The following is an 18,734-nucleotide window of genomic DNA, read 5'->3' as shown; positions in this document are numbered from 1 at the left end:
ACGAAGAATACTGAATGTGCTAACTCAATGCCTAGCGGCGTGCCTACGCTACCTGAGATCAAGTTCACTCTTCCATCGGGCGTCACTGCTCTCTTCAACACAATCTCTCTCCCACCGGCCAAAGCTCTCACACTCGCCCGCGACCACCCCTCGCCCATTTTCACAAGGCGATGCTCGCACATTCACCACGACGGCACCACGCCACAACTGGCTGCAACCTGTACGGCCAGAAACCAAGAAATCCATGTATGGGCGGCCGCGGATGCAGACCGGGGGGTCCGTACGCGGCACGACGGTCGTCTGGGGCGATTGGGGACTGCGGATGAAGGACCACGACCGCAATATCTCTGCAAAGCAGCTTAAAGTCGCGGAGGACACCATCCGCCGACGGCTGAGAGGCGAGCGCTACAAACTGTACACGCGCGTGAGCGCCAACATTGGCGTCTACATCAAGGGCAGTGGTGTGCGTATGGGTAAAGGAAAGGGAAAATTCGACCATTGGGCCGCCCGTGTCCCTGTGAGTCGGATCGTCCTGGAGCTAAAGGGCCAGATTCACGAGAAGGTCGCCAGAGATGCTTTCAGGTTGGCCGGTGGCAAGTTGCCTGGCCTGTGGGAGTTCGTCAGAAAGGGAGACCCGCCAGTTGTTGGTATCACGAAGCTCGGCGATGGTGTAACTCTGCAATCATTGAAGGAGGCCAGAAGACCGGTGGAGCCCAAAGACAAGGCTGATGAGCAGCAGTTGATTGTTCCTCCTATGGCCGAGGTCCCACCTCATACAGTGGCTAGGGACTTGGATCCGTCGGCGAAGGGTACTGTCCATGTATCTCCATGATGTAACAAAATATCAACTATTCATGCAAGAGTATTGTTTCTTGTTGTGTCACCTGGAACCACAGAGAAAATACGGCGGACGATGAGCGATTTCATGCGCCAACTCCAGAGCCCGGCCCATACCCTTGCTCACGCCGAGTATTCTTCAGGTCTTCCGAGTCATCGGGCTTGCCTCCATAACCACCTGATTGCGTTGCAGAACCAGTCGATGTGGTTGTCATGCCTCCAACGCCTGATTCCGAGATATTCTGACCGTATCGAATGTTTTCCGTCGTCGTCTGTCCACGTTCGTCAGAGACGCCAGATTTCTCAGACGTGTTGGGTCCGCCTGATTTGAGATTTGAGGCCATGTCAGCAAGTGTTTTGACAGAATGCTCAACGGTCTCGGAATATAGATAGCCATGTACGATTACAGGGCACTTTGAGAAATTACTATCGGAACTTACTGCCTAGTTGTCCTCTCTCCTTCTCGGTCGGGTTGGTCACAGTCTGGATTGATTCATATCTGGCCTCCGTCAGCACGACAATACCTCTCCTCGCCACGCTGACGAGAGTCAAGTCGGCATAGATTTTCAAAGGCTCTCAAACCTACTGGGTACTCTCACCACCGGGAACCGTGTCCATGGTCTTGTTACCCGGGCCTGAAGCCATATCTGAACTCTCGCTATCACTGTCCCTTTCGCGAGTCGCCATAGATGTTACACTCGCGCTCACACTTCTGGTTGGACTGTGAGATCTTGAAGCCGAAGAGGAAGCAGAAGTGGAATTAGAGGATGATGAAGATGACGACGGAGTGTAACCTTTGAACGAATCGTACCAGTCGCACGTGAGAACTGATTCTATGCCTTGAGTGACGGCATGGAATAAGTCCATCGAACCAGTCAGTAAACCTTCGATGACGGAGACGTGGGCCGGAGCATTCTAATTGAATATTATCCTAGTAGATTCAGGCCAAATGTTGAGCATGTGGAGGGTGCGAGTCTTGAGTCGTCAATTGCCTAACTGCTGCTGTGGTGGTGGCAGTCCTATATGTGGGTCTTCCTTTATTGGAAGGAATGTTGAATTCGGTGATGAAGCCTTGACGTCACGGATATTTGGTGAGACGTGAAAATGGAGCAGGACAAACAGGACCGTTCCTGATTGCAGGACACCTCAGCCCAGATCGACAGATGCCGCGTTAGATGAATATTAATTAAAACACATGCCAATCACTGGGCTCGGTGCTGTTTTAATTTGCTTACCCAGGGAAGCCTTCTCTTTCTTGGTTGCTGTGACTCTTGTGGGGCTTGGAATCAACCGCCTTTTCCTTCAACGAGGCGTTTCACCTTTCTGGGCTTGATCGAGCTTCAAGCCTTGACCCTCCCTTTTGACTGAGAATAACAAGCATGCGAAGGATCGTGCGTAGACCAATTTATACTTTTCAAGAACAGTTTCTGAATCGTTGGCTACCTAGTCTTTGGCATTGGCTCAGGATGGCATTCCCACATGGTGGACTGAGTGGTACTATTGAGACGTGTCTTGATGTTTAGACTGTCTCCCTAAACTTTCAGGTATCCTGCTGCCGACCAGGCTGTGCCAGCTAAGTCTGTTCATCGAGGCGCTAACCAAGCTCATGTCGCTCGATGTATTCAACCACTGGCAGTTTCGTCTTCGTAACCTCCAGTGGCAAGCGAGAATGCTGCGGTGTGCTAAATCTAACCTCTGCCTTTCAGGGAAAGCGATAAGAGCTTTGATTGAACAAGTCTGCGGCTTGGATTGATGCCAACAATCACCACCCTTGTGCCAGGTCATTGAGCCTCACTCACTTCCTAGAATCGGCAGGGCGAATCCCGTTGAATCGCACAGTCATGGAATTTCGAATGGACAGGATAATGGTCTCAGCAATGGTCTTCGTCACTGCTGGTGGAATTGCATTGGGGACGTTCAGATATTGTGTCTCCTTCAATCCATAGAAAACGAAGTCATCATCAAGACCTTGTAACAGTGCAATTTCGCGGACACTGCATTCGCTCAAGCACTGTCGATAGGTTAGAAAAATCTAGGAATGGAAAATTGTGAGAAGCGGGTGGCTAACTTGGATGTCTTATCTTCTTGCCAGGTCCGAGCATGAAAGGGGGAGATTTGCTTTGGCGAAAATATTCTCCGGAAAAGTCCATTCGGTGCAATGATTGTAGATATTCGTTTCAGGGTTGCCCAATGTTCTGAAATTGGATGCTCTGGGGATGGAGCAATAAACCCGGTAGAATCGTGCTCGTGAGAACGTGGATTGGAAACCGCGAGATCTTCGATGGCTGGTTCAACTCCAGAGGGCCGGCTTGTACCTGAATCAGCGTTGCTCGGCTCCCACAGCAAGTCAACATGCCAAGTTCGATACTATCAAGACCAGAATTGAACGATCTTGTTGGAGACCCAAATCTGACAAGCGACAAAACTTCACGTGAAGGAGGAGCCGCTGCTCCAGAAGCTGCAGTATGCTCCTTGAAAATCATTCTGCTGCTAGCGGACGGAGGACCGCTGGTGACAGCATCGTAACAATGGAATCAGGCTTCATTACCGATCTTGCAGTAGTAAGAAGAATTCCTCAATTGAGGGCATGGTACAATTCTTCTCTCGCAGCTTGAAGCACGAATGCTCTGCAGCAATGAGAGCGATTTTTGGAGAATATCGAGCACTGTTTGATGGCACGCTAAGAGTGCCAGATTCAAACCCACCCATGATATTGGTGATTGAGCCGTCGAACATGACGAGTCGAAATATGCATTGTTGCTGTTGGACATTGCTTACCTTCTAAGTTACGTGAAGCGCTTCATCAAAACTGAAGGAGCTGTCAACCACGCACCCCGCTGCGAAAACCCCTCCGATGGCTCAAGGATAGCAGGGGTCATGTCGAAGACCACAGGAGGAGCGGCGCCGTTGTAGGCTCGTGGCTGTCGCTCCTCGAGGCCATGCAGAAGCGTGGAAGTGATGGGGATTATACAAATGGTACCAGGTGTCGTGAAGATTCTGGCACCAAGTCGACAGAATAAATCTCTCTCAACAAGGTCTGTACAGCGGTTAGCGAGTCTCGTTTGGCCTATCGGGTGACTGATTTACCCCTAGGACATTCAATGACATGCACAACGCGATCGCAAGTCGCTTTTCCCGCATTGATGGTATCGTTTATTTCAACGAGATCAGCATCCGCCTCACTTCCCATTTGCGAATATTATGGAATTGAACTACAAGTTCGCGGCTGTCCGGTGGTAATTCGGAAGACTCTGAGTGCTGTGAAAGTAGACTCGAGGCGGAGCATGCAGTATACTTTGTCACCAAAAGGCAGTATGATGGCTGCTCGGATCCCTTGTGCTCATAGAGAATGTCGTGAATATACGCGACAAAGATCTCGGATAGGCCAGAAGTCGTCAACTCAATACGAGTTGAGTCGCCCCTCTTGAAAGTATGGTCCAAATGTGGGCGTTCAAGGTCTCCGCCAGAGCTGCCATAGTTTTGACGTGCCTACGGTTGGTCAGATATGACACTGGAAAAGAATAGACATCACAAGCAATGGTACTCACACGAGGCTCTGGTTCAGGTTCTGGAATAACCTGAGCCATTGCAAGAGGCATTGCGTCTTCATACCAGCTCTGCCGCGTTCGTTCGTCTTGGTCTGAATGCAGTTTCTCAATCTCTCTTTGAGCTTTAGTCGGTCTCTGTCCTGATGTTTTTGGCAAAGGCGAATGCACATCATCATTTGCGCGGATGACAGTGGGTATTTTGGAGGGTGGCCCAGGTTTCCCCTCCATGTCGCCGTTACCGATATCAGTCTCGACCTGGGCTGCTGCTTGGGGGCGACAATGACGACAGGCTCAGAGCTTAAACTTTCCACTGCAGAAGCTCTAGGCTTACAAGCTGCTGGAGGTATTCCACAGAACGACAGCTGTTCTCGCCGAGAGACGACTGGAAATTAGGTCTTTGAGGGGCTGAGGTCAGAAAATATCGTTCTTGACTGAGTTCGAGGAACAATATCTGTTGGACAACCGCATGGAACAGTCGATTCATCTGAGATCTCTGAGGGTGTACCGCTTCCTAGTGGTTCACGTCGATTAGCACTATATGACCAAAGGCAGGGCCATGACTCACTCGTTACGTGTAGGAGTTGATTTGTCTTTGCCTCACGTGCTAGACTCATGAAGCTGCCCAAGGTCCTCAATATCGGCACCGTGTCTCTCGGACACAACGCCACTCTCATTTCCAATCCAGCAAATTTCGAGCTCCCCAGCATTTGTGGTGGCTTTCGCAGTGACCTTGCGGGGCATAGACTGTACGGACGAGCGTGTCATATGTCTAAAAGACGCGCACTGAGCTGGCGTCATTCTCAATGGACCGCGCACGTCATTAACGACAAGATCTAAGAGGTCTTCTGCGACATGGTCGCGAAAAACTCGTCCGCATATGCTAGTGAGTCTTTAGGAAAGGCAATGACCTCACAGGGAGAATTTTTATGTATCGTCTCAAAATTGATCTATTTCTGATGAATACGAAGGTGTCGATCTTCCCGATAGACTAGATCAACCTGTGTCTCTCCACCTTCAACGAATTCGATGTCAAGAGTCTCCAAAATTGGGGTTAATGACAACGACGCCCACAAAATGCGAGTAATTCCGATCCAGAAACTATTATTGGTCAGACCGACGACAGCTGACTCGTTGAACAGATGCATCCGGTGTCCCTGTGGAGGACGTGCTAAAGAGAACTTCCTGAAACACTTCCACAGGTCTTCAGGGAGTTTCCGTGGTTGCATTCGGAAATCCCGTGGGATCATGTCTGTCTGCGAGAGAAATTTTAGCATCGGACACTGTTGAGAAGACAGTCGAGTGTGAAATACCTGGTTTGTGAACGTGTGATTCGTCAGCTTGTCGTTGCAATGGAAAAAAGAACCCTCTTGCCTCGTTAGTAATCGTTGCCACATGATACTCGCTCTGGAACGTGAAATGACCCGATGAGCAAAAGCAACATCAGGGCAACTCTCGTCTTCGAGAAATAACTCCAGGTAGGCATCCGGTCACCCTCTTTCAAGATTGGTTGCTCCCAGATGATGGCAATCATTTGAGCTTCTTCGAGCTGATTCACCATGCATTCCCTATCTCGATTGATCCGCCCTGCGAGAAGGTTGTAACCATATCTGTACAAACGACCGTCAGGTCCATGTCCAGCTACACGAAGGCCTTTGAGATAGACGCATCTTGAATATGTGTGCCCAAGAATAAGAACACCGCACTGGTTGCGGATAATGTCATCACCGTCTGGAACATCAAGGTCAAGAGCAACCGTCATCCACTGGCGGAATTCGGCTTCTTCGATTTTGTGGCCAAATGTGTCTCTTCGTTTGCTTATCTCAAAAGTGACGTCCTCCCACACGTTCGCTTTGGGCTGTCGTGGGGGCACCAGGCCGAGTCATCTGCTCTGCGTAGGCATTCTTCTTTCTGGTCATGGAAGTTGACGACGGTTCCGACAGTCTGCAGCAGAGAGTATCACCGGGGCCAAAGTTGAAGATCCAATAAAAGGAGCTGGACTCGATCCGAACGGAATGACCCAGTCGGCGCATAACAAGTGCCGCGAGCTTCACGCCTTCACCATGATGGCCAGCCATATCATCCCTAAACATCTTGCTCGACTCTTCCATGCTAAGATGCTTAGCGTTGAGGCCGACCTGAAAGTTTGAGAGTTGAATTCGGCCGCTGCGATTATCATATGATATGAACCCTACCAAGGTTTGAGAAGACTCGCCGTGGCTCGGATCGTGGCTCTTGTGAACCGTAATTGTGATCCCACGCCCACTTTCCTGGAAAACGGGTCTGAACGAGGATATCTCGAGTTGAAACGAGGCAACTATCCCGTCCTTCCTATGTCAGGTTAGAAAGAGAATTCTAAACTGAAGTGTAGCTATGGCGGTGGCCGTTGAAAAATACCAATTCTGATAGGCTTCTCTGGAGGCATCTTGTCTAGACTAATCTGGTACGTAATGCTTGCCTACCCCTAAATTGATCAGTCCGCGCTGAAGCTGGCACCCAGTACTATCGGATTCGTCATCGTCTCCGTAATCTATGCCGTCGCAGCTCTCTTCTTTGAGATGATCGGTCTGTGTTTGATGATGAGAAGGACTGCTCGAGTTTGGCGCATCACGTGAGTGCCGAGGTCGGGAAAGTGGGAAGGAGCCGTGAGCCAGGGCGTCAAGGCGTCTGAATGGCTGCGGCGGGGATCAGCAGCCGAAGGCTTAATCTCCGCCCTGCTTCCGAGCCGCGCTTTGCTGTACTTGTATGGAGTACTTGTAGGCGTATCAGAGATTGTTTCTTCGAAGCAGCTTGGTTTGAGGGAACCAACGATGAAATATTAAGGAAGTCCAACTGTTAGATCGAAGCTAGTAGGGACAAAAACTACATGAGCTCTCAATCCTCTTTCACTTGGTGTGAACTGAGTGAAAGAATCTCGCCAAGAGGCTGCATTTCGTGCAAGTGTGGCCCGCCGGAATCATCACCTGAGAATTTGAAGCTCTTCAATCCACCATCAGGACTCTGTACATCTTTTCTAAACTCTCCCCGTCTCGTCCTATGTCAGCGATGCGCCCTACCATCAGTGCTACGATACCTTTGTGTTTCCGGGCGGCGAGACGCCCCGCCCGGTTCAACAAGACCAGAAACTCGATCCCACCAAAAGTCGCGGGGCGCTCCGTTTCACAGTCAACGAGAAAGTCACAACAGCATGGCCCGTCTGCTGAATGGACCGCTGCCAGGGCCAACGCTAAGTTCAAAAATAAAACAGCACTGTAAGCGTCTTGGACTTGCTCAGCAGATGCACGGAGGCTTACAAACTGCGTAGATTATATGGAACGAGTCTGGGCATAGCAGTTTTGGCCCTCGCATATGGTTCGGTCCCGTTGTATAAAATGGTACTTTAATCAACCTCCTCCTCGGGATGACAGATATCTAATACTCCTAAAGATTTGTCAGCAGACGGGCTGGTCTGGGCAACCCATCAAGACCCACGATACTGGTGGTGACCCTGCACTCCGATTAAAACCCGTCGAAGACCACCGACGTCTTCGAATTACGTTCAACGGCTCAGTTTCCGATGTTCTACCTTGGAAATTCACACCTCAGCAACGCGAAGTTCGAGTGCTACCGGGTGAGACAGCTTTGGCATTCTATACAGCTACGAACAAGAGCGATGCAGACATAATTGGTGTGGCGACATACTCGGTGACTCCGGCGCAGGTGGCACCCTACTTCAGCAAGATTCAATGCTTCTGCTTCGAAGAACAAAGACTGAACGCAGGAGAGACGGTAGACATGCCAGTGTTCTTCTTCATCGACCCCGAATTCGTCAAAGACCCGACGATGAGAAATATCGATACCATCACCTTGAGTTATACTTTCTTCAAGGCCAGATATGACAAGAACGGCGTCCTGACCACCGTTCCTTTGGCGATGGCGGCTGCTTAGACCCATTCGCTTGAAAAGTGGGATCATTCACCAGTACCGGCGTCGGGTCCAAGAACCCACGAGGGCATCTGCAAGATTGTGCTCAACCCGGCAGTCTACCTCGATTTCAGCCACTGAAGCACATCCTCTACGCCTCTATCGGGAGGGAACACAGGATACCACCACTTGAGAACCCGGCCCTTCTCGATGGCGATCATCGATCTCCTCAGCACCTTCGTGCCCTCCCATTCGAAGGTGGGCAGATTCAAGCCTTGCTGGAAGGTCAATTGCTCGTCGCTGAGCAAATCGTACGGCAAATGCAGTCTTTCGTGCACCTCAGCCTGGTATGAAGTCGACTGTGTTGAGACGCCATATATCTGAGAAACCCCAAGAAAAGTCAGCTGAGGAAGGTTGTCGCGGAACGAGCACGCTTGTGGGGTGCAGCCACGGGCGCCTGGGATGGCGTTCCAAGAATCCGGGACCGTTTCGTTCGGTGCACCTTTGCTGTCAGCAGGGCGACCCTTACATGCCTGTGACTCGACACACCTGTCCTCGGATACACAAACACAATCGTCAATCCCGGTAAATCAGCCAGCGTCACCTTCGTACTTGGGTCTGTTGCTGCAGGGAGCGAAAGACTTTTCGGGATCTCCAAATCCGTAAGATGATTATACAACCCATCGTCTTCAGGAGCTGGCAGGTCTGACGGAAAGCTGGTGTCTGTGATATGATCAGCACTTGCCTAGCTCCAGAGGGACTCGCTCAAAATTTATCATGAAATGGCGTGTGTTTGCCAAAGAAAGAGAAAGACAGAAAGACAATGACCTCAATCTCTTGTGCGGCGCCACGTCATCCAGAAATGTAAATATTCATCATCGCGCAAGGCAGGGCGGATGGGGACAAGGACAAGAGGGGGAGGCCAGGAAAGGCATGCAACGTACGAGCCATAGCTCTCTCTCTCTAATTGTAACCTAGCCCAACTCAACTCAACACAGTATTACTAGAAACGCGCTTCAACTGCAAGCAATAGCAAGCACACGCGAATCTAACAACCGCTCCTTCTCGGTCCGCAGGCTCGTTCTCTCACGCTCTCACGCCCTCTCCCTATGTCAGACTCAAGTATCTCTCGTCTGCCCCGACAGCTGCCTCCTGGCTTCTCGTCGAGTCGTACCGGCAGACCCTATGGATCGAAAGATCGATCGGTGGAAGAGGCCGGGGAGATAGTTGTGGTGCCCCAAGCGTTGCAAGGTTGTAGATTGATGGATAGGTATGTTGGTGTGTCGATTCTTGATCACATGACGTACATGATCAAGCGTCTTCGGCTGTGGTGGTCAGGGGTCACGGGCACCACGGGTCAGTTGCGGCCCCGCTTGGAATTGACATTGTCACCATCTGGGCGAGGCCAATGTAACTAGATACACAAGTTGGGTGGGTGCTGTTTCTCCGCATGACAGGCGGAGTTGGCTTATGCGAGTGCGAGCTTCGAAGTCCATCAGCTAACTACCTACCTATGTAGCTTGAAGCTGCGTGGATCGAAGGGAGTTTTGCTTTTCGTTTCCACAAGGGGCAAAATGCCATCTTTGGAGCGGAATTCAATACTCGGTATTTCATTCCATTGTCTAACAGTACAAATAGTCTCGGGATCTGAGCCTTCATCTGGAAAGTAGGTCTAATGGTCATATCTACCATGCTATGCCGTGCTGTGCCATGCGCTATTATCTGAGAAGACTCAATCAGTGCAAGTTATTTAGACCATGTCTAGCTTGACGGCAGTTGCACATAATTCGGAATCATTGACTCCCCTTTCCTGGAATGTATTAGCATTACTGTTTCGTGGACGCCCTGATGATGCTGATGCCGTGCCAGGCTCCTGCGTTGTTGGGAAGGACACGCGCCTCGGAAATGCGTGGGATGCAAGTAACAATACAAGTTGTGATGCTGATTGATCAGTCGTTTCTTGATGTTTCGTGAATTCATCGTGTGAACCTTTATCGTCTAGTCATGAGGAGAATGCGAAGTAAGAAAGAACCGTTGTATCTTTGTCGTCGACCTTTCAGACGCCTAGGACTTCTCGAATCTTCTCAAAGTCCGGTGTGCCAAACCCAGAGGCGGCATCCCAACCAGGAGCTGCGGCAAACCCGGGACCAGCGCAGCCAATGGCACTACCGTTGACCACATCGGTAAATGCTGTGTGCCCCTTGGAGTAAAGCCATGGGTTCAACCAACCCAGCACCGGTTTGCCCTTGGCGATCAAGGCATCGTTGGCGAGGGAGAAGATGCTGGCGACCGTGGGTGCTGATGCACTCGTGCCGTCTAGACTTACAGCGCTCCCATTGACGAATACAAGGTACCGGTAACCCTGCGCTGCGATGTCTGGATATGCGCGCCCCGATTGGTTGTAGAGGCCCTCGAATTGGTTGCCCATGCCGTCGATGTAGCTTTTGACAACACTGTCCTGCCAGTCGGGACGAGGAAAGTAGTTGCTGAAGCCGGCACCGGATGAGAAACCATTCCTAGAGTCAAATGCGACAACCTCGGGATGATCCTTGGTGGCACCAATTGAGGTCACGAAGGGACATGAAGCTGGAAAGACTGGAATAAAGCTGGTGCGGTTCTGCCCGTCATTGGTGATACACGAGTCGTTTTCACCCACACCATAGTCGCCGGACGAGAAGATCAAGCTAATCCCCTGAGCAGTCAGGGCAGCGAATTGGTTGCACACCGTCTCAGCATAACTCCTCGGGACGGTTTGTTCGTCATCGCCATAGGAGGTGGAGATCACGCTAGGCCAGGATGCTGGATCTTGGCTCAAAATGAAGAGGACCCAAGTCAAATAGGGTTCGTTGGTGTTTGTGGGCGTTAATAGATCGGGGTCGAATGGTGGTTCGCCACCTGTTGAGTAGGAGATGATGGAGGTTGGGTAAACATGACCGAGAATGGTTTGGACGTCGAGACTAGCTTCGACACCTGCTCCAGTTGTTCCGTCGTCCCACACACCACCGTCAATGCCGATTTGTGTAACTTGGCGTGCAGCGGAGAATGCTTCGGGACGGAAGTTTCCAAGGAAGATCTCGGTGTCACTTGAATTGAACGCTTCCCCTAGATAGTTGGTAAAGCCAATTTTGTTTTTCTCCAAGGATTGAGGAGTGTAGGTGTAGGTGTTGTAAAGAAGGCGAAGGCATCGAGGAGTCATGCTGTTCCAGTTGCAATTCTGGGTCAAGGTGGTGGAGTTAGTGGCTGCCTCTGCTGCCTCTGAAGCCACAAGCTTCGCGATGTCGACATCCGTGGGAACGCTCAAGACGGTCTTTCCCTTTGGGTTTGCTCGAAGGAACGCGGTGGTTGGCTGGATCGTGGTGACGTGGTCAAGCAGAAAGCGCGGCAGAGACCAGTTCGGAGTTCGCACGAGTTTGGTTCCGTCAGCATGCTGGTAGACATGGTACTTGGTGTCCAAGAGGGTTTCAACTTCAGAGACGGGTAGAGTGACGGAGACCCAATCCCCGGAGGAGCTGTAGTCGCATTTGGAGATGTCGATGGAGTTTTCTTCAAGCCAAAGCTGCACCAATCGGGAGGTCTCCTCCGTTGGTTGCATGAGGCTCTTCACATCTTGTTGAGACAAATGCTGGCCATATCGGTAGTGATCGGGATTTGAGACTACTAGGGTTAGCTGGGAAGCAGCAATGAAACTGTGCAGGCTGACCTTCATGTAGATGCTGCTTCAAGAGCTCAACATTATTTGGTCTGAGGCCAATATTGAGCTTCAAAGGCTGTAGAGGATGAGGTTCCCCCACGAGTGACCATTTTGGAGGGACAGTGTGAGTTTCTTTGACGGCGTATTCCAGTCCAGAAAGCAGAGGGGAGCTCAAGGCGAGGCGAGCGACGACCAATCCAGCCAGCAAGATAGGAGGGAAGGCGACCATAACGAATGTAGAGCACGCCCGAGAACGACTGAAGCATACGACGGAGAGAAAGAAGACGCAAAAGCGAGACGCGATCGACGGTGTTTCTTTTGAAGGAAGGTTGAGGTTGAGGATGGATTCCTAATGCAAGGCACACATTGGGGGTCGTTGGTACTTGGCACGGCGGAACGGCGGAACGGCCTAACTTTAGGTAGGACCAGGCAGGAACAGGCAGGACCACGTCGGAACAGTACCCACCGCACACTTCACCTTGTACGTACCTGACGGGAAACAGTGATTTTGGCGGGGCTTCATGACATCGTGCTGTGGATGAGATCGACAAGAGTTCGCAGGCTAGTAGTGCCTTGGACCACAACTCCAGTACGAGGTGCGATGTGGTGGATTCTACGTGGAGATTCATCGGCTACCTGGAAGGGCAGCCGTCTCGCACAAAAAGGTCTGAATGAAACGAATCTGTAGCGGAATACATCTTGGAAGCGGATAGGCACGACTGTCATCTCCGAAAGGCCTGGTCGGTACTCAGGTAATTGGCTCTGCTATTATCCGACGTGCAGCCTGTATGCTGTGCATAGAGTGCTGATTGCTTCAGGGTATATTTGATTGCCGATCCAACCTATCCTGTTTCATTTCCAGGAACGAGATGTACCAGTCGAGCGACTCAGAAGACGGGTGAAGCAAGGACCGTGCACATTCTGGTGCGTCATTGATGGGGTTGTCTGGGCGGGGCGTCCTTCCACCAAGCATGCCTAGGGGTGCTAGGGGCCGAGGGGGCTTAAGCTCTAGGCGTCTCTAGGCGTCTCTAGGCTCAGCAGGCTTAATCTTAGGCCTGTAGACTTCCTCCTTCTGTCCAGGCACTCCATCCGTCTCTTGTATGCTTTAACTACGGGCCGCCAGGCACATCACTAGGCTGGGGCTGTGGGGCTTGGTTGCTTCTTGGCTACCACCTCTGGCCTACGAGTACCCGTACTCCGTACTTCCCCAGATGCAAATATACGCGTATCCGCGGCTAGCCTTTGAATTTCATGGAAGTAGCATTCGCCCCCGACGCCCTCTTGTAGACCTCGTTGAAGTTAGAACTGCCACTGTCGTCGTGAGAGTTCCTTTGAAGAGACCCGACTGATCACCTCCCGCACAATACGCCCATCCACAGTCTGAGAGTTCTGGTGCTAGTCAGAAATGGCGCGGCATAAACAGTTTGCGGATACTATTGATCTATGCAATGGTTCTAGGGCCCAGCAGCCCAAGAATGGACCGAGCCAGAGAGGCCCAAGGTATGAAAGGCCTGAGCACCAGACCCACAGTTCGCGTTGTCGCCGCTCAACAGCCCTTGTCGAACATGTTGCGAGTATGAAAGTCAGAAACCGCCCTTGTTTAGCACATTATCTTAAAGATGCTGCTTGAGAGGCCGAGGGCAGATTCGAGGCGCAGATTCATCTCGTAAAGTCGGAGAGAGGGGTTCTGTGCATGCATCTAGGTCGTCCGGCCTTGCCGCTGAGCCGCCCGATATCATTCAAACAGCCACCTTGCGACCAAGAATCCGCAAATCTATTAACACAGTTCTAAGAGATAGTGAAAATATTTCAGGTCAATGTCAACCTTCTGCAATCTGCAATCTCGGAGAATGCCTGCCACATATTTTCTGTGGGTCTCCTGCTCGTCCAAGCCTCCCTCATAAGACATCTTCTTCGCCTTCTCCAGGTGCTTGTTTGCCAACATCCGCTTCGCGCTCCGTGTGAAGACAAGATTTAACTGTTCGCCACCATCGTCAGCGGCAGGAGTTTCTGCCTCAGTCCAATAGTCCGCTTGCATCGCTAGTCTCCAGTCTTCCCACCAAGCCCGCTCGTGGACATGTATGCACTGTAGATGTGGCCATGGCTCCTTTCGCTCTGCGGCGACGGTCATGATTAATAAGCGAACAGCCTCGTTATCGATTTGCGAGGCTGATTCGTAGAAGATGCATCGACCGGTCAAGACCTGTAGCAGCGGATCGGCGCCGGAACAAAGTAATCTTTGTATCATCCTCACCATAAATGGTTTCATTGTTGTGCCCAAAACCCTCTTCATGACTAACACGCGGAGTGGGGTCTCCCCTTGCGATTTTAGAGTTTTACCTTCGCCAGACCGCCCAAATCCGCCGAGCTGATTTTCCCCGAGTCGTATAAATATAGGGACCCCGTTGGAAAACGAGGTGAGCGGATCAGGCCCCTTGGCTAAGAATCTTTTAAGGACATCATTCATGTGAATGTTTAGTTCAACCGGCAAGGATACTGTCCTGGCCAAGAAAACCTGCATGGGCAATCTTCCATCCGGCAGAGCGTGATTGATGTCGGCACCGAGATCAAGGACTCGCGCAAGGTATTTCAATGTGGGAGCGTCGTATTCCTGGTCCACAGCTTTGTGGAATGGGGTGGACCCAGCCTTGTTTGCGAGATTCATGTCCGACGTATAAGCCAAAAGCGCATCTACGACCGAATCGCTTCTTGAATTGATGGGTGAGTTTAGTTAGGGCAAGATGAAGTGCTGTGTCTCCTCTATCGTCTTGGTTCAATATAATAGCGCCCGCTTGGTGGAGTAGGCCGATCATTTGTTTATTTGAGATAGCGAGATGGACCAGAGAGCGACCCAGACGGCACTCTGCATTTACATCGGCACCAAATTGGAGCAATAGTTTGAAGATTTCCAAGTCATCTGCAATTGCAGCGTAGTGGAGAGCTTGGTGGCCACTGTGATCCCGGATATCAACCGATGCCCCAGCAAACAGGATGGTTCTAACCTGGTCCAGGGATTTGTCAATGGTAGCACGATGGAGCTGGGTTTTACCATTGCTGTCTTGTTCATCTAGGCCAAACCCATAATGGAGCGGGACGTGTGTGGATCCTAGCGGCATACTGGCATTTATGCCGAGATAAGCGCCCTCGGAAGAATGAAATGCAGTTGCCAACCCTGCATTGTAATACAGCCCGTCCGTGGGGTCATGGCCAAGGATAGAGAAGGATGGCAGATGTGGTTGAAAGCTTCCTGAATCAACAAAGACTGCCTGGTAGTAATGGTGTATATACTCACGTGGCCGATCTGCTGACGCCATCAGAAGAAGACGTTGGAGGAATCTGGTTGGTGCTTCGAACACTTGCGCGCCTTTTTGATCTGACTTTCTGAGCCGTGGAGATCGGTTTGGGGTGAGAGTCGGTACTATATTTCAGATATCCCCATTTTTGGAGCTGAGTTCGATATGATCGCTCGCTGTGTGACATTAGCAGACTACCAGGAAGCAGGCGGACAGCCTTACGAGGCGTGGAATCCGTGACGTCCTTTAATAATACGCATCACCTCTTTCAAGGGCTGTCCCTCGACGTGGTACAGCATCTTAATGTCCTCTTGGAGAGAAGACCAATCTTTGACCATCGTGGGATTGGCCTGCTGCAAATCCAAGATACTTCACAAACACGATCCACGTAGTCAGCCTTCCGTATAAGGTGTAATCAGTCGGGGTTTGGTAGTTAGCGAGGAGTTGGTGATTCGACAGACCGCGAGGACTTGCGTTCTCGATGCGATCTCCAGGAAGGCATTTGGGCATTGGATCAGACGCGAGATGGGAGGGTCACATATATATATATATATATTATATATGCCCCGAACCGAGTTTCGTCAATTACCATTTTCGTTCAGGGAAGGGAGCGAGGCCGCTTTACTTGGGCACGTGACGGAGCATCGAGGAGGCCCGGCAGAGCAAGGGAGAGCGTCGCGGGGGCTACGGCAGAGTACGGGGGAGCGCGCCCGAGCACTAGGCGAGCCACAGGGAGCGCTGCATAGAGCCCATTTGCAGAAGCCAGTTCGGGCTCAGGGGTCCCCTTTGGGCCTCGACTATAGTTACCTTGCGTTGGTACGAGTCCTCCGTAGTCCAAGTCGTCCCACTCGATATGCTTGGACAAGACTTGTTCAAAGATAAAGTGACCTCTGCGATTCTTTGACGCTCATCACGCGGTAAATGTTGGTGCCTTTGCCATCCGACCGTCTCGCTTCAATCGTGTATTCTTCGATCTTGACCAGCGGGGTACGAGCTGGTTTGAACGATCCTTGAAATATCGGATTCCCTCTCTTTTCCGACGTGGTGATGCCCAGGAACAGACAAGAGCAAAATCTTGACAATTGTTGCTCATGGCGTTGGTCGCTTCTTGCTCCGTGTCCCTCGGAATATTAATTATCCGAGCCGCCGTGGGTTGGGCCCAGCCAAATCAAGGCTTGTGTAACAAACTGGCCTTCATGCAACCCGTCAGGCAATGGCGCTCGCTAGACGCAAATCGACTTAGCTATCCTGAAACAGACGGTATTTTATCCCAGTATGGCACTATCGCCCAGACGCGAACACACCGACGAAAGCAGTTTGCCGCGGCAATGCAAACCTGCGTTGAGCTGGGCATACCCTGAAGGTCCGTCCTAATCTCCAGGGCAGGGCCCAAAGCTTAGCCTGCGGAGGCGCGGGCTTTTTACCTTTAAGCTTTCGTACTCTGTAGGCTTGAAGGTGGCCAGCTCGGCAATTTTTACTATGGCTCCAAAGGCCAAGTTTCTCTGTGGAAGCGGCGGCTGGCTGAATGTGCAGGAGCCAAATCAGCCGATCTTACAGTGATAGTAACAAGCTGCGTCTCTAACAGTTTCACGTTCGACCTTGTTACACCTTCTGCAGCAACAAGCGGCTGAGGTAATCAGCGCGCATATGTTGAAACAAGTTTTTTGATCCTTCCCAGCGGCTGCCGTTGTATCGTATCTCGTGTTCGGGCACTAACTAAGCCACAGCGCTGCCTAAAGGTGGGCCGAGGGGCTTCACCAGCCCTTCCGCCCCCACTGCAACCTGACCTCTGGGGTCAATCAGAACCTGGCGGATTCCTCTCAGTATGGCCCGAGCGGACGAGAAACGTCCAAACCAGGGATGGACTAGCGGCGGCAATGCGTATAAGGAGGCTATTCTGGCAACCTGGAAATCTTCACCTGCCATGCGGCAGAAATTGAAAATCATGTCATATCTTGCCCCGCAGAGTGTGATGCAAGGTCCGAGCACTTGAACTACGAAATGGTATGAAGCTGGTATCACTCTCGCGCAAGATTCAGACGCTAATTACGGCCCATCAAGTCACTGCGAGAACTCGCCCCGGGAACAGGCCTCCGCGGTGATGAGTTCCCAGCGATTGAGTCCGGATCCCCTCGAAGACCCTAGATTCAATTGAATAATCACTGAACACTATTTCAGTATTGTTGCGGTCCACGGACTGAACCCCTCCAACAACGAAAACCACGCTTTCGATACCTGGTGCAAACCAGCGACTGCCACCGAAAACCTCTGGCTGAGAGATGTCTTCCCCAAAGTCCAGCCCAATGCCCGAGTATTTCTCTACGAATACAATTCTAGTCCTGCATTTGGCGCAGGTAAGGATAGTTTTGTTCGGGAAGCCAATCAACTCCTAGACGAAATCTATGGTGCTCGTTGGAATAGCGTAAGATAATGGGTATTTAATACACTCAAGGAAGCTAAACCTCGCAGAGAAGAAATCTCCCTATCATATTCATCGGTCACAGTCTAGGGGGGATTCTGATAAAGCAGGTTCGTCGTAAGCTTTATCTATAGGCTGGGGCTGATGCACGGTACAGGCTCTTGTGAATGCTTGGGCAAATGCCAGATATAGAACTATCAAGACCTCAACGTAAGTCTCCACGTGAATAGGTAATTGAAATTTATTACTTTCTTAGAGCTGACTTGCTGAAGATATGCACTGGTTTTCTTCGGAACGCCCCACTCAGGACCGTCGGGTGATCTCAAGATTGGTCTCGGGAAAGCCTGCGCGAGAGTTGTCCAATCTCTGCCTTGGACTCAGTCAACCAAAATATTGGAAGTCCTTGAGCCCGGGACATTATTTGGGGATTTCCTCGGTGACCAGTTCAGACAACAGCTTGAGCAGTACAAAATTCTTTCTTGCTATGAAGGAATCGGAAATGTAGGTCAAAGCAAAACGTCGTTGGCGTTGCCCCAACTAATCCTCCTTATACAGATTGTCCCATACGAATCGGCCGTCTTAAATTTACCGGGAGAGAGGGAGATACAGCTCAGGATCAACGCCGACCACAGCAACATGTGTCGGTTCGACATGACTTTACAAGCGGACAGGGATAACTATCGGAAGGTAGAGAGGAACCTACAAATGCTCTGTGCTGATGCCCTTGTTGGCTCTGTTGAATCTTCAGAAGGAGGTAAGCAGAGAGCCTAATACTATCGACTCTGAAAACTATTATGAGGGTCAACAAAATTTCCTGCACGTCCATATTGATTTGCTCGGTGACACTTCAATGACCCTCATTGGCGCCTAGAGAATTCTAGCACCTCCTTTATCAATTGATCCACCATCATGCTTCCCTTTTTTTTTATGCTGTTGTAATTCTGACAAGGGTGCCTAGGAGATCAAGATTCAACGAATGTAAGACAAGGAGGCATTGATCTATTTTCTGCTCTCTTAGGGAAACTCGATTTCTCTGGGGGTAAGGT

General features: G+C 50.9%; 7 protein-coding genes across 7 annotated transcripts; 2 read left to right on the top strand and 5 right to left on the bottom strand.

Moving 5' to 3' along the window:
• Positions 1-244: 244 nt before the first annotated feature.
• Positions 245-832, top strand: A1O9_06315 (uncharacterized protein; the record flags this gene model as incomplete). The annotated part of the gene is made up of 1 exon (XM_013405525.1): positions 245-832. One exon carries the CDS (start codon positions 245-247, stop codon positions 830-832), a length of 588 nt encoding a protein of 195 aa, XP_013260979.1.
• A 91-nt stretch (positions 833-923) lies between these two features.
• Positions 924-1,704, bottom strand: A1O9_06314 (uncharacterized protein; the record flags this gene model as incomplete). The annotated part of the gene is made up of 4 exons (XM_013405524.1): positions 924-1,159; positions 1,278-1,336; positions 1,424-1,489; positions 1,622-1,704. The coding sequence occupies 4 exons, from the start codon at positions 1,702-1,704 to the stop codon at positions 924-926; spliced, it is 444 nt and encodes a 147-aa protein (XP_013260978.1).
• Positions 1,705-5,760: 4,056 nt separating this feature from the next.
• A1O9_06313 (uncharacterized protein) lies at positions 5,761-6,493 on the bottom strand (the record flags this gene model as incomplete). Its single annotated transcript, XM_013405523.1, has 2 exons — positions 5,761-6,233; positions 6,256-6,493. The coding sequence occupies 2 exons, from the start codon at positions 6,491-6,493 to the stop codon at positions 5,761-5,763; spliced, it is 711 nt and encodes a 236-aa protein (XP_013260977.1).
• A 1,237-nt stretch (positions 6,494-7,730) lies between these two features.
• Positions 7,731-8,309, top strand: A1O9_06312 (cytochrome c oxidase assembly protein subunit 11; the record flags this gene model as incomplete). The annotated part of the gene is made up of 1 exon (XM_013405522.1): positions 7,731-8,309. The coding sequence occupies one exon, from the start codon at positions 7,731-7,733 to the stop codon at positions 8,307-8,309; it is 579 nt and encodes a 192-aa protein (XP_013260976.1).
• Positions 8,310-8,404: 95 nt separating this feature from the next.
• On the bottom strand, positions 8,405-9,866 carry A1O9_06311 (uncharacterized protein; the record flags this gene model as incomplete). Its single annotated transcript, XM_013405521.1, has 3 exons — positions 8,405-8,787; positions 8,835-9,008; positions 9,797-9,866. 3 exons carry the CDS (start codon positions 9,864-9,866, stop codon positions 8,405-8,407), a joined length of 627 nt encoding a protein of 208 aa, XP_013260975.1.
• Positions 9,867-10,341: 475 nt separating this feature from the next.
• Positions 10,342-12,205, bottom strand: A1O9_06310 (uncharacterized protein; the record flags this gene model as incomplete). Its single annotated transcript, XM_013405520.1, has 2 exons — positions 10,342-11,942; positions 11,986-12,205. 2 exons carry the CDS (start codon positions 12,203-12,205, stop codon positions 10,342-10,344), a joined length of 1,821 nt encoding a protein of 606 aa, XP_013260974.1.
• Positions 12,206-13,753: 1,548 nt separating this feature from the next.
• A1O9_06309 (uncharacterized protein) lies at positions 13,754-15,607 on the bottom strand (the record flags this gene model as incomplete). Its single annotated transcript, XM_013405519.1, has 4 exons — positions 13,754-14,684; positions 14,839-15,219; positions 15,269-15,445; positions 15,492-15,607. The coding sequence occupies 4 exons, from the start codon at positions 15,605-15,607 to the stop codon at positions 13,754-13,756; spliced, it is 1,605 nt and encodes a 534-aa protein (XP_013260973.1).
• Between the last annotated feature and the right edge of the window lie 3,127 nt (positions 15,608-18,734).

The sequence above is a fragment of the Exophiala aquamarina genome, assembly GCF_000709125.1.
Source record: "Exophiala aquamarina CBS 119918 chromosome Unknown aczIA-supercont1.4, whole genome shotgun sequence".
Classification (NCBI taxonomy): domain Eukaryota; kingdom Fungi; phylum Ascomycota; class Eurotiomycetes; order Chaetothyriales; family Herpotrichiellaceae; genus Exophiala; species Exophiala aquamarina.
This window is presented reverse-complemented; position numbering and strand designations above follow the sequence as displayed.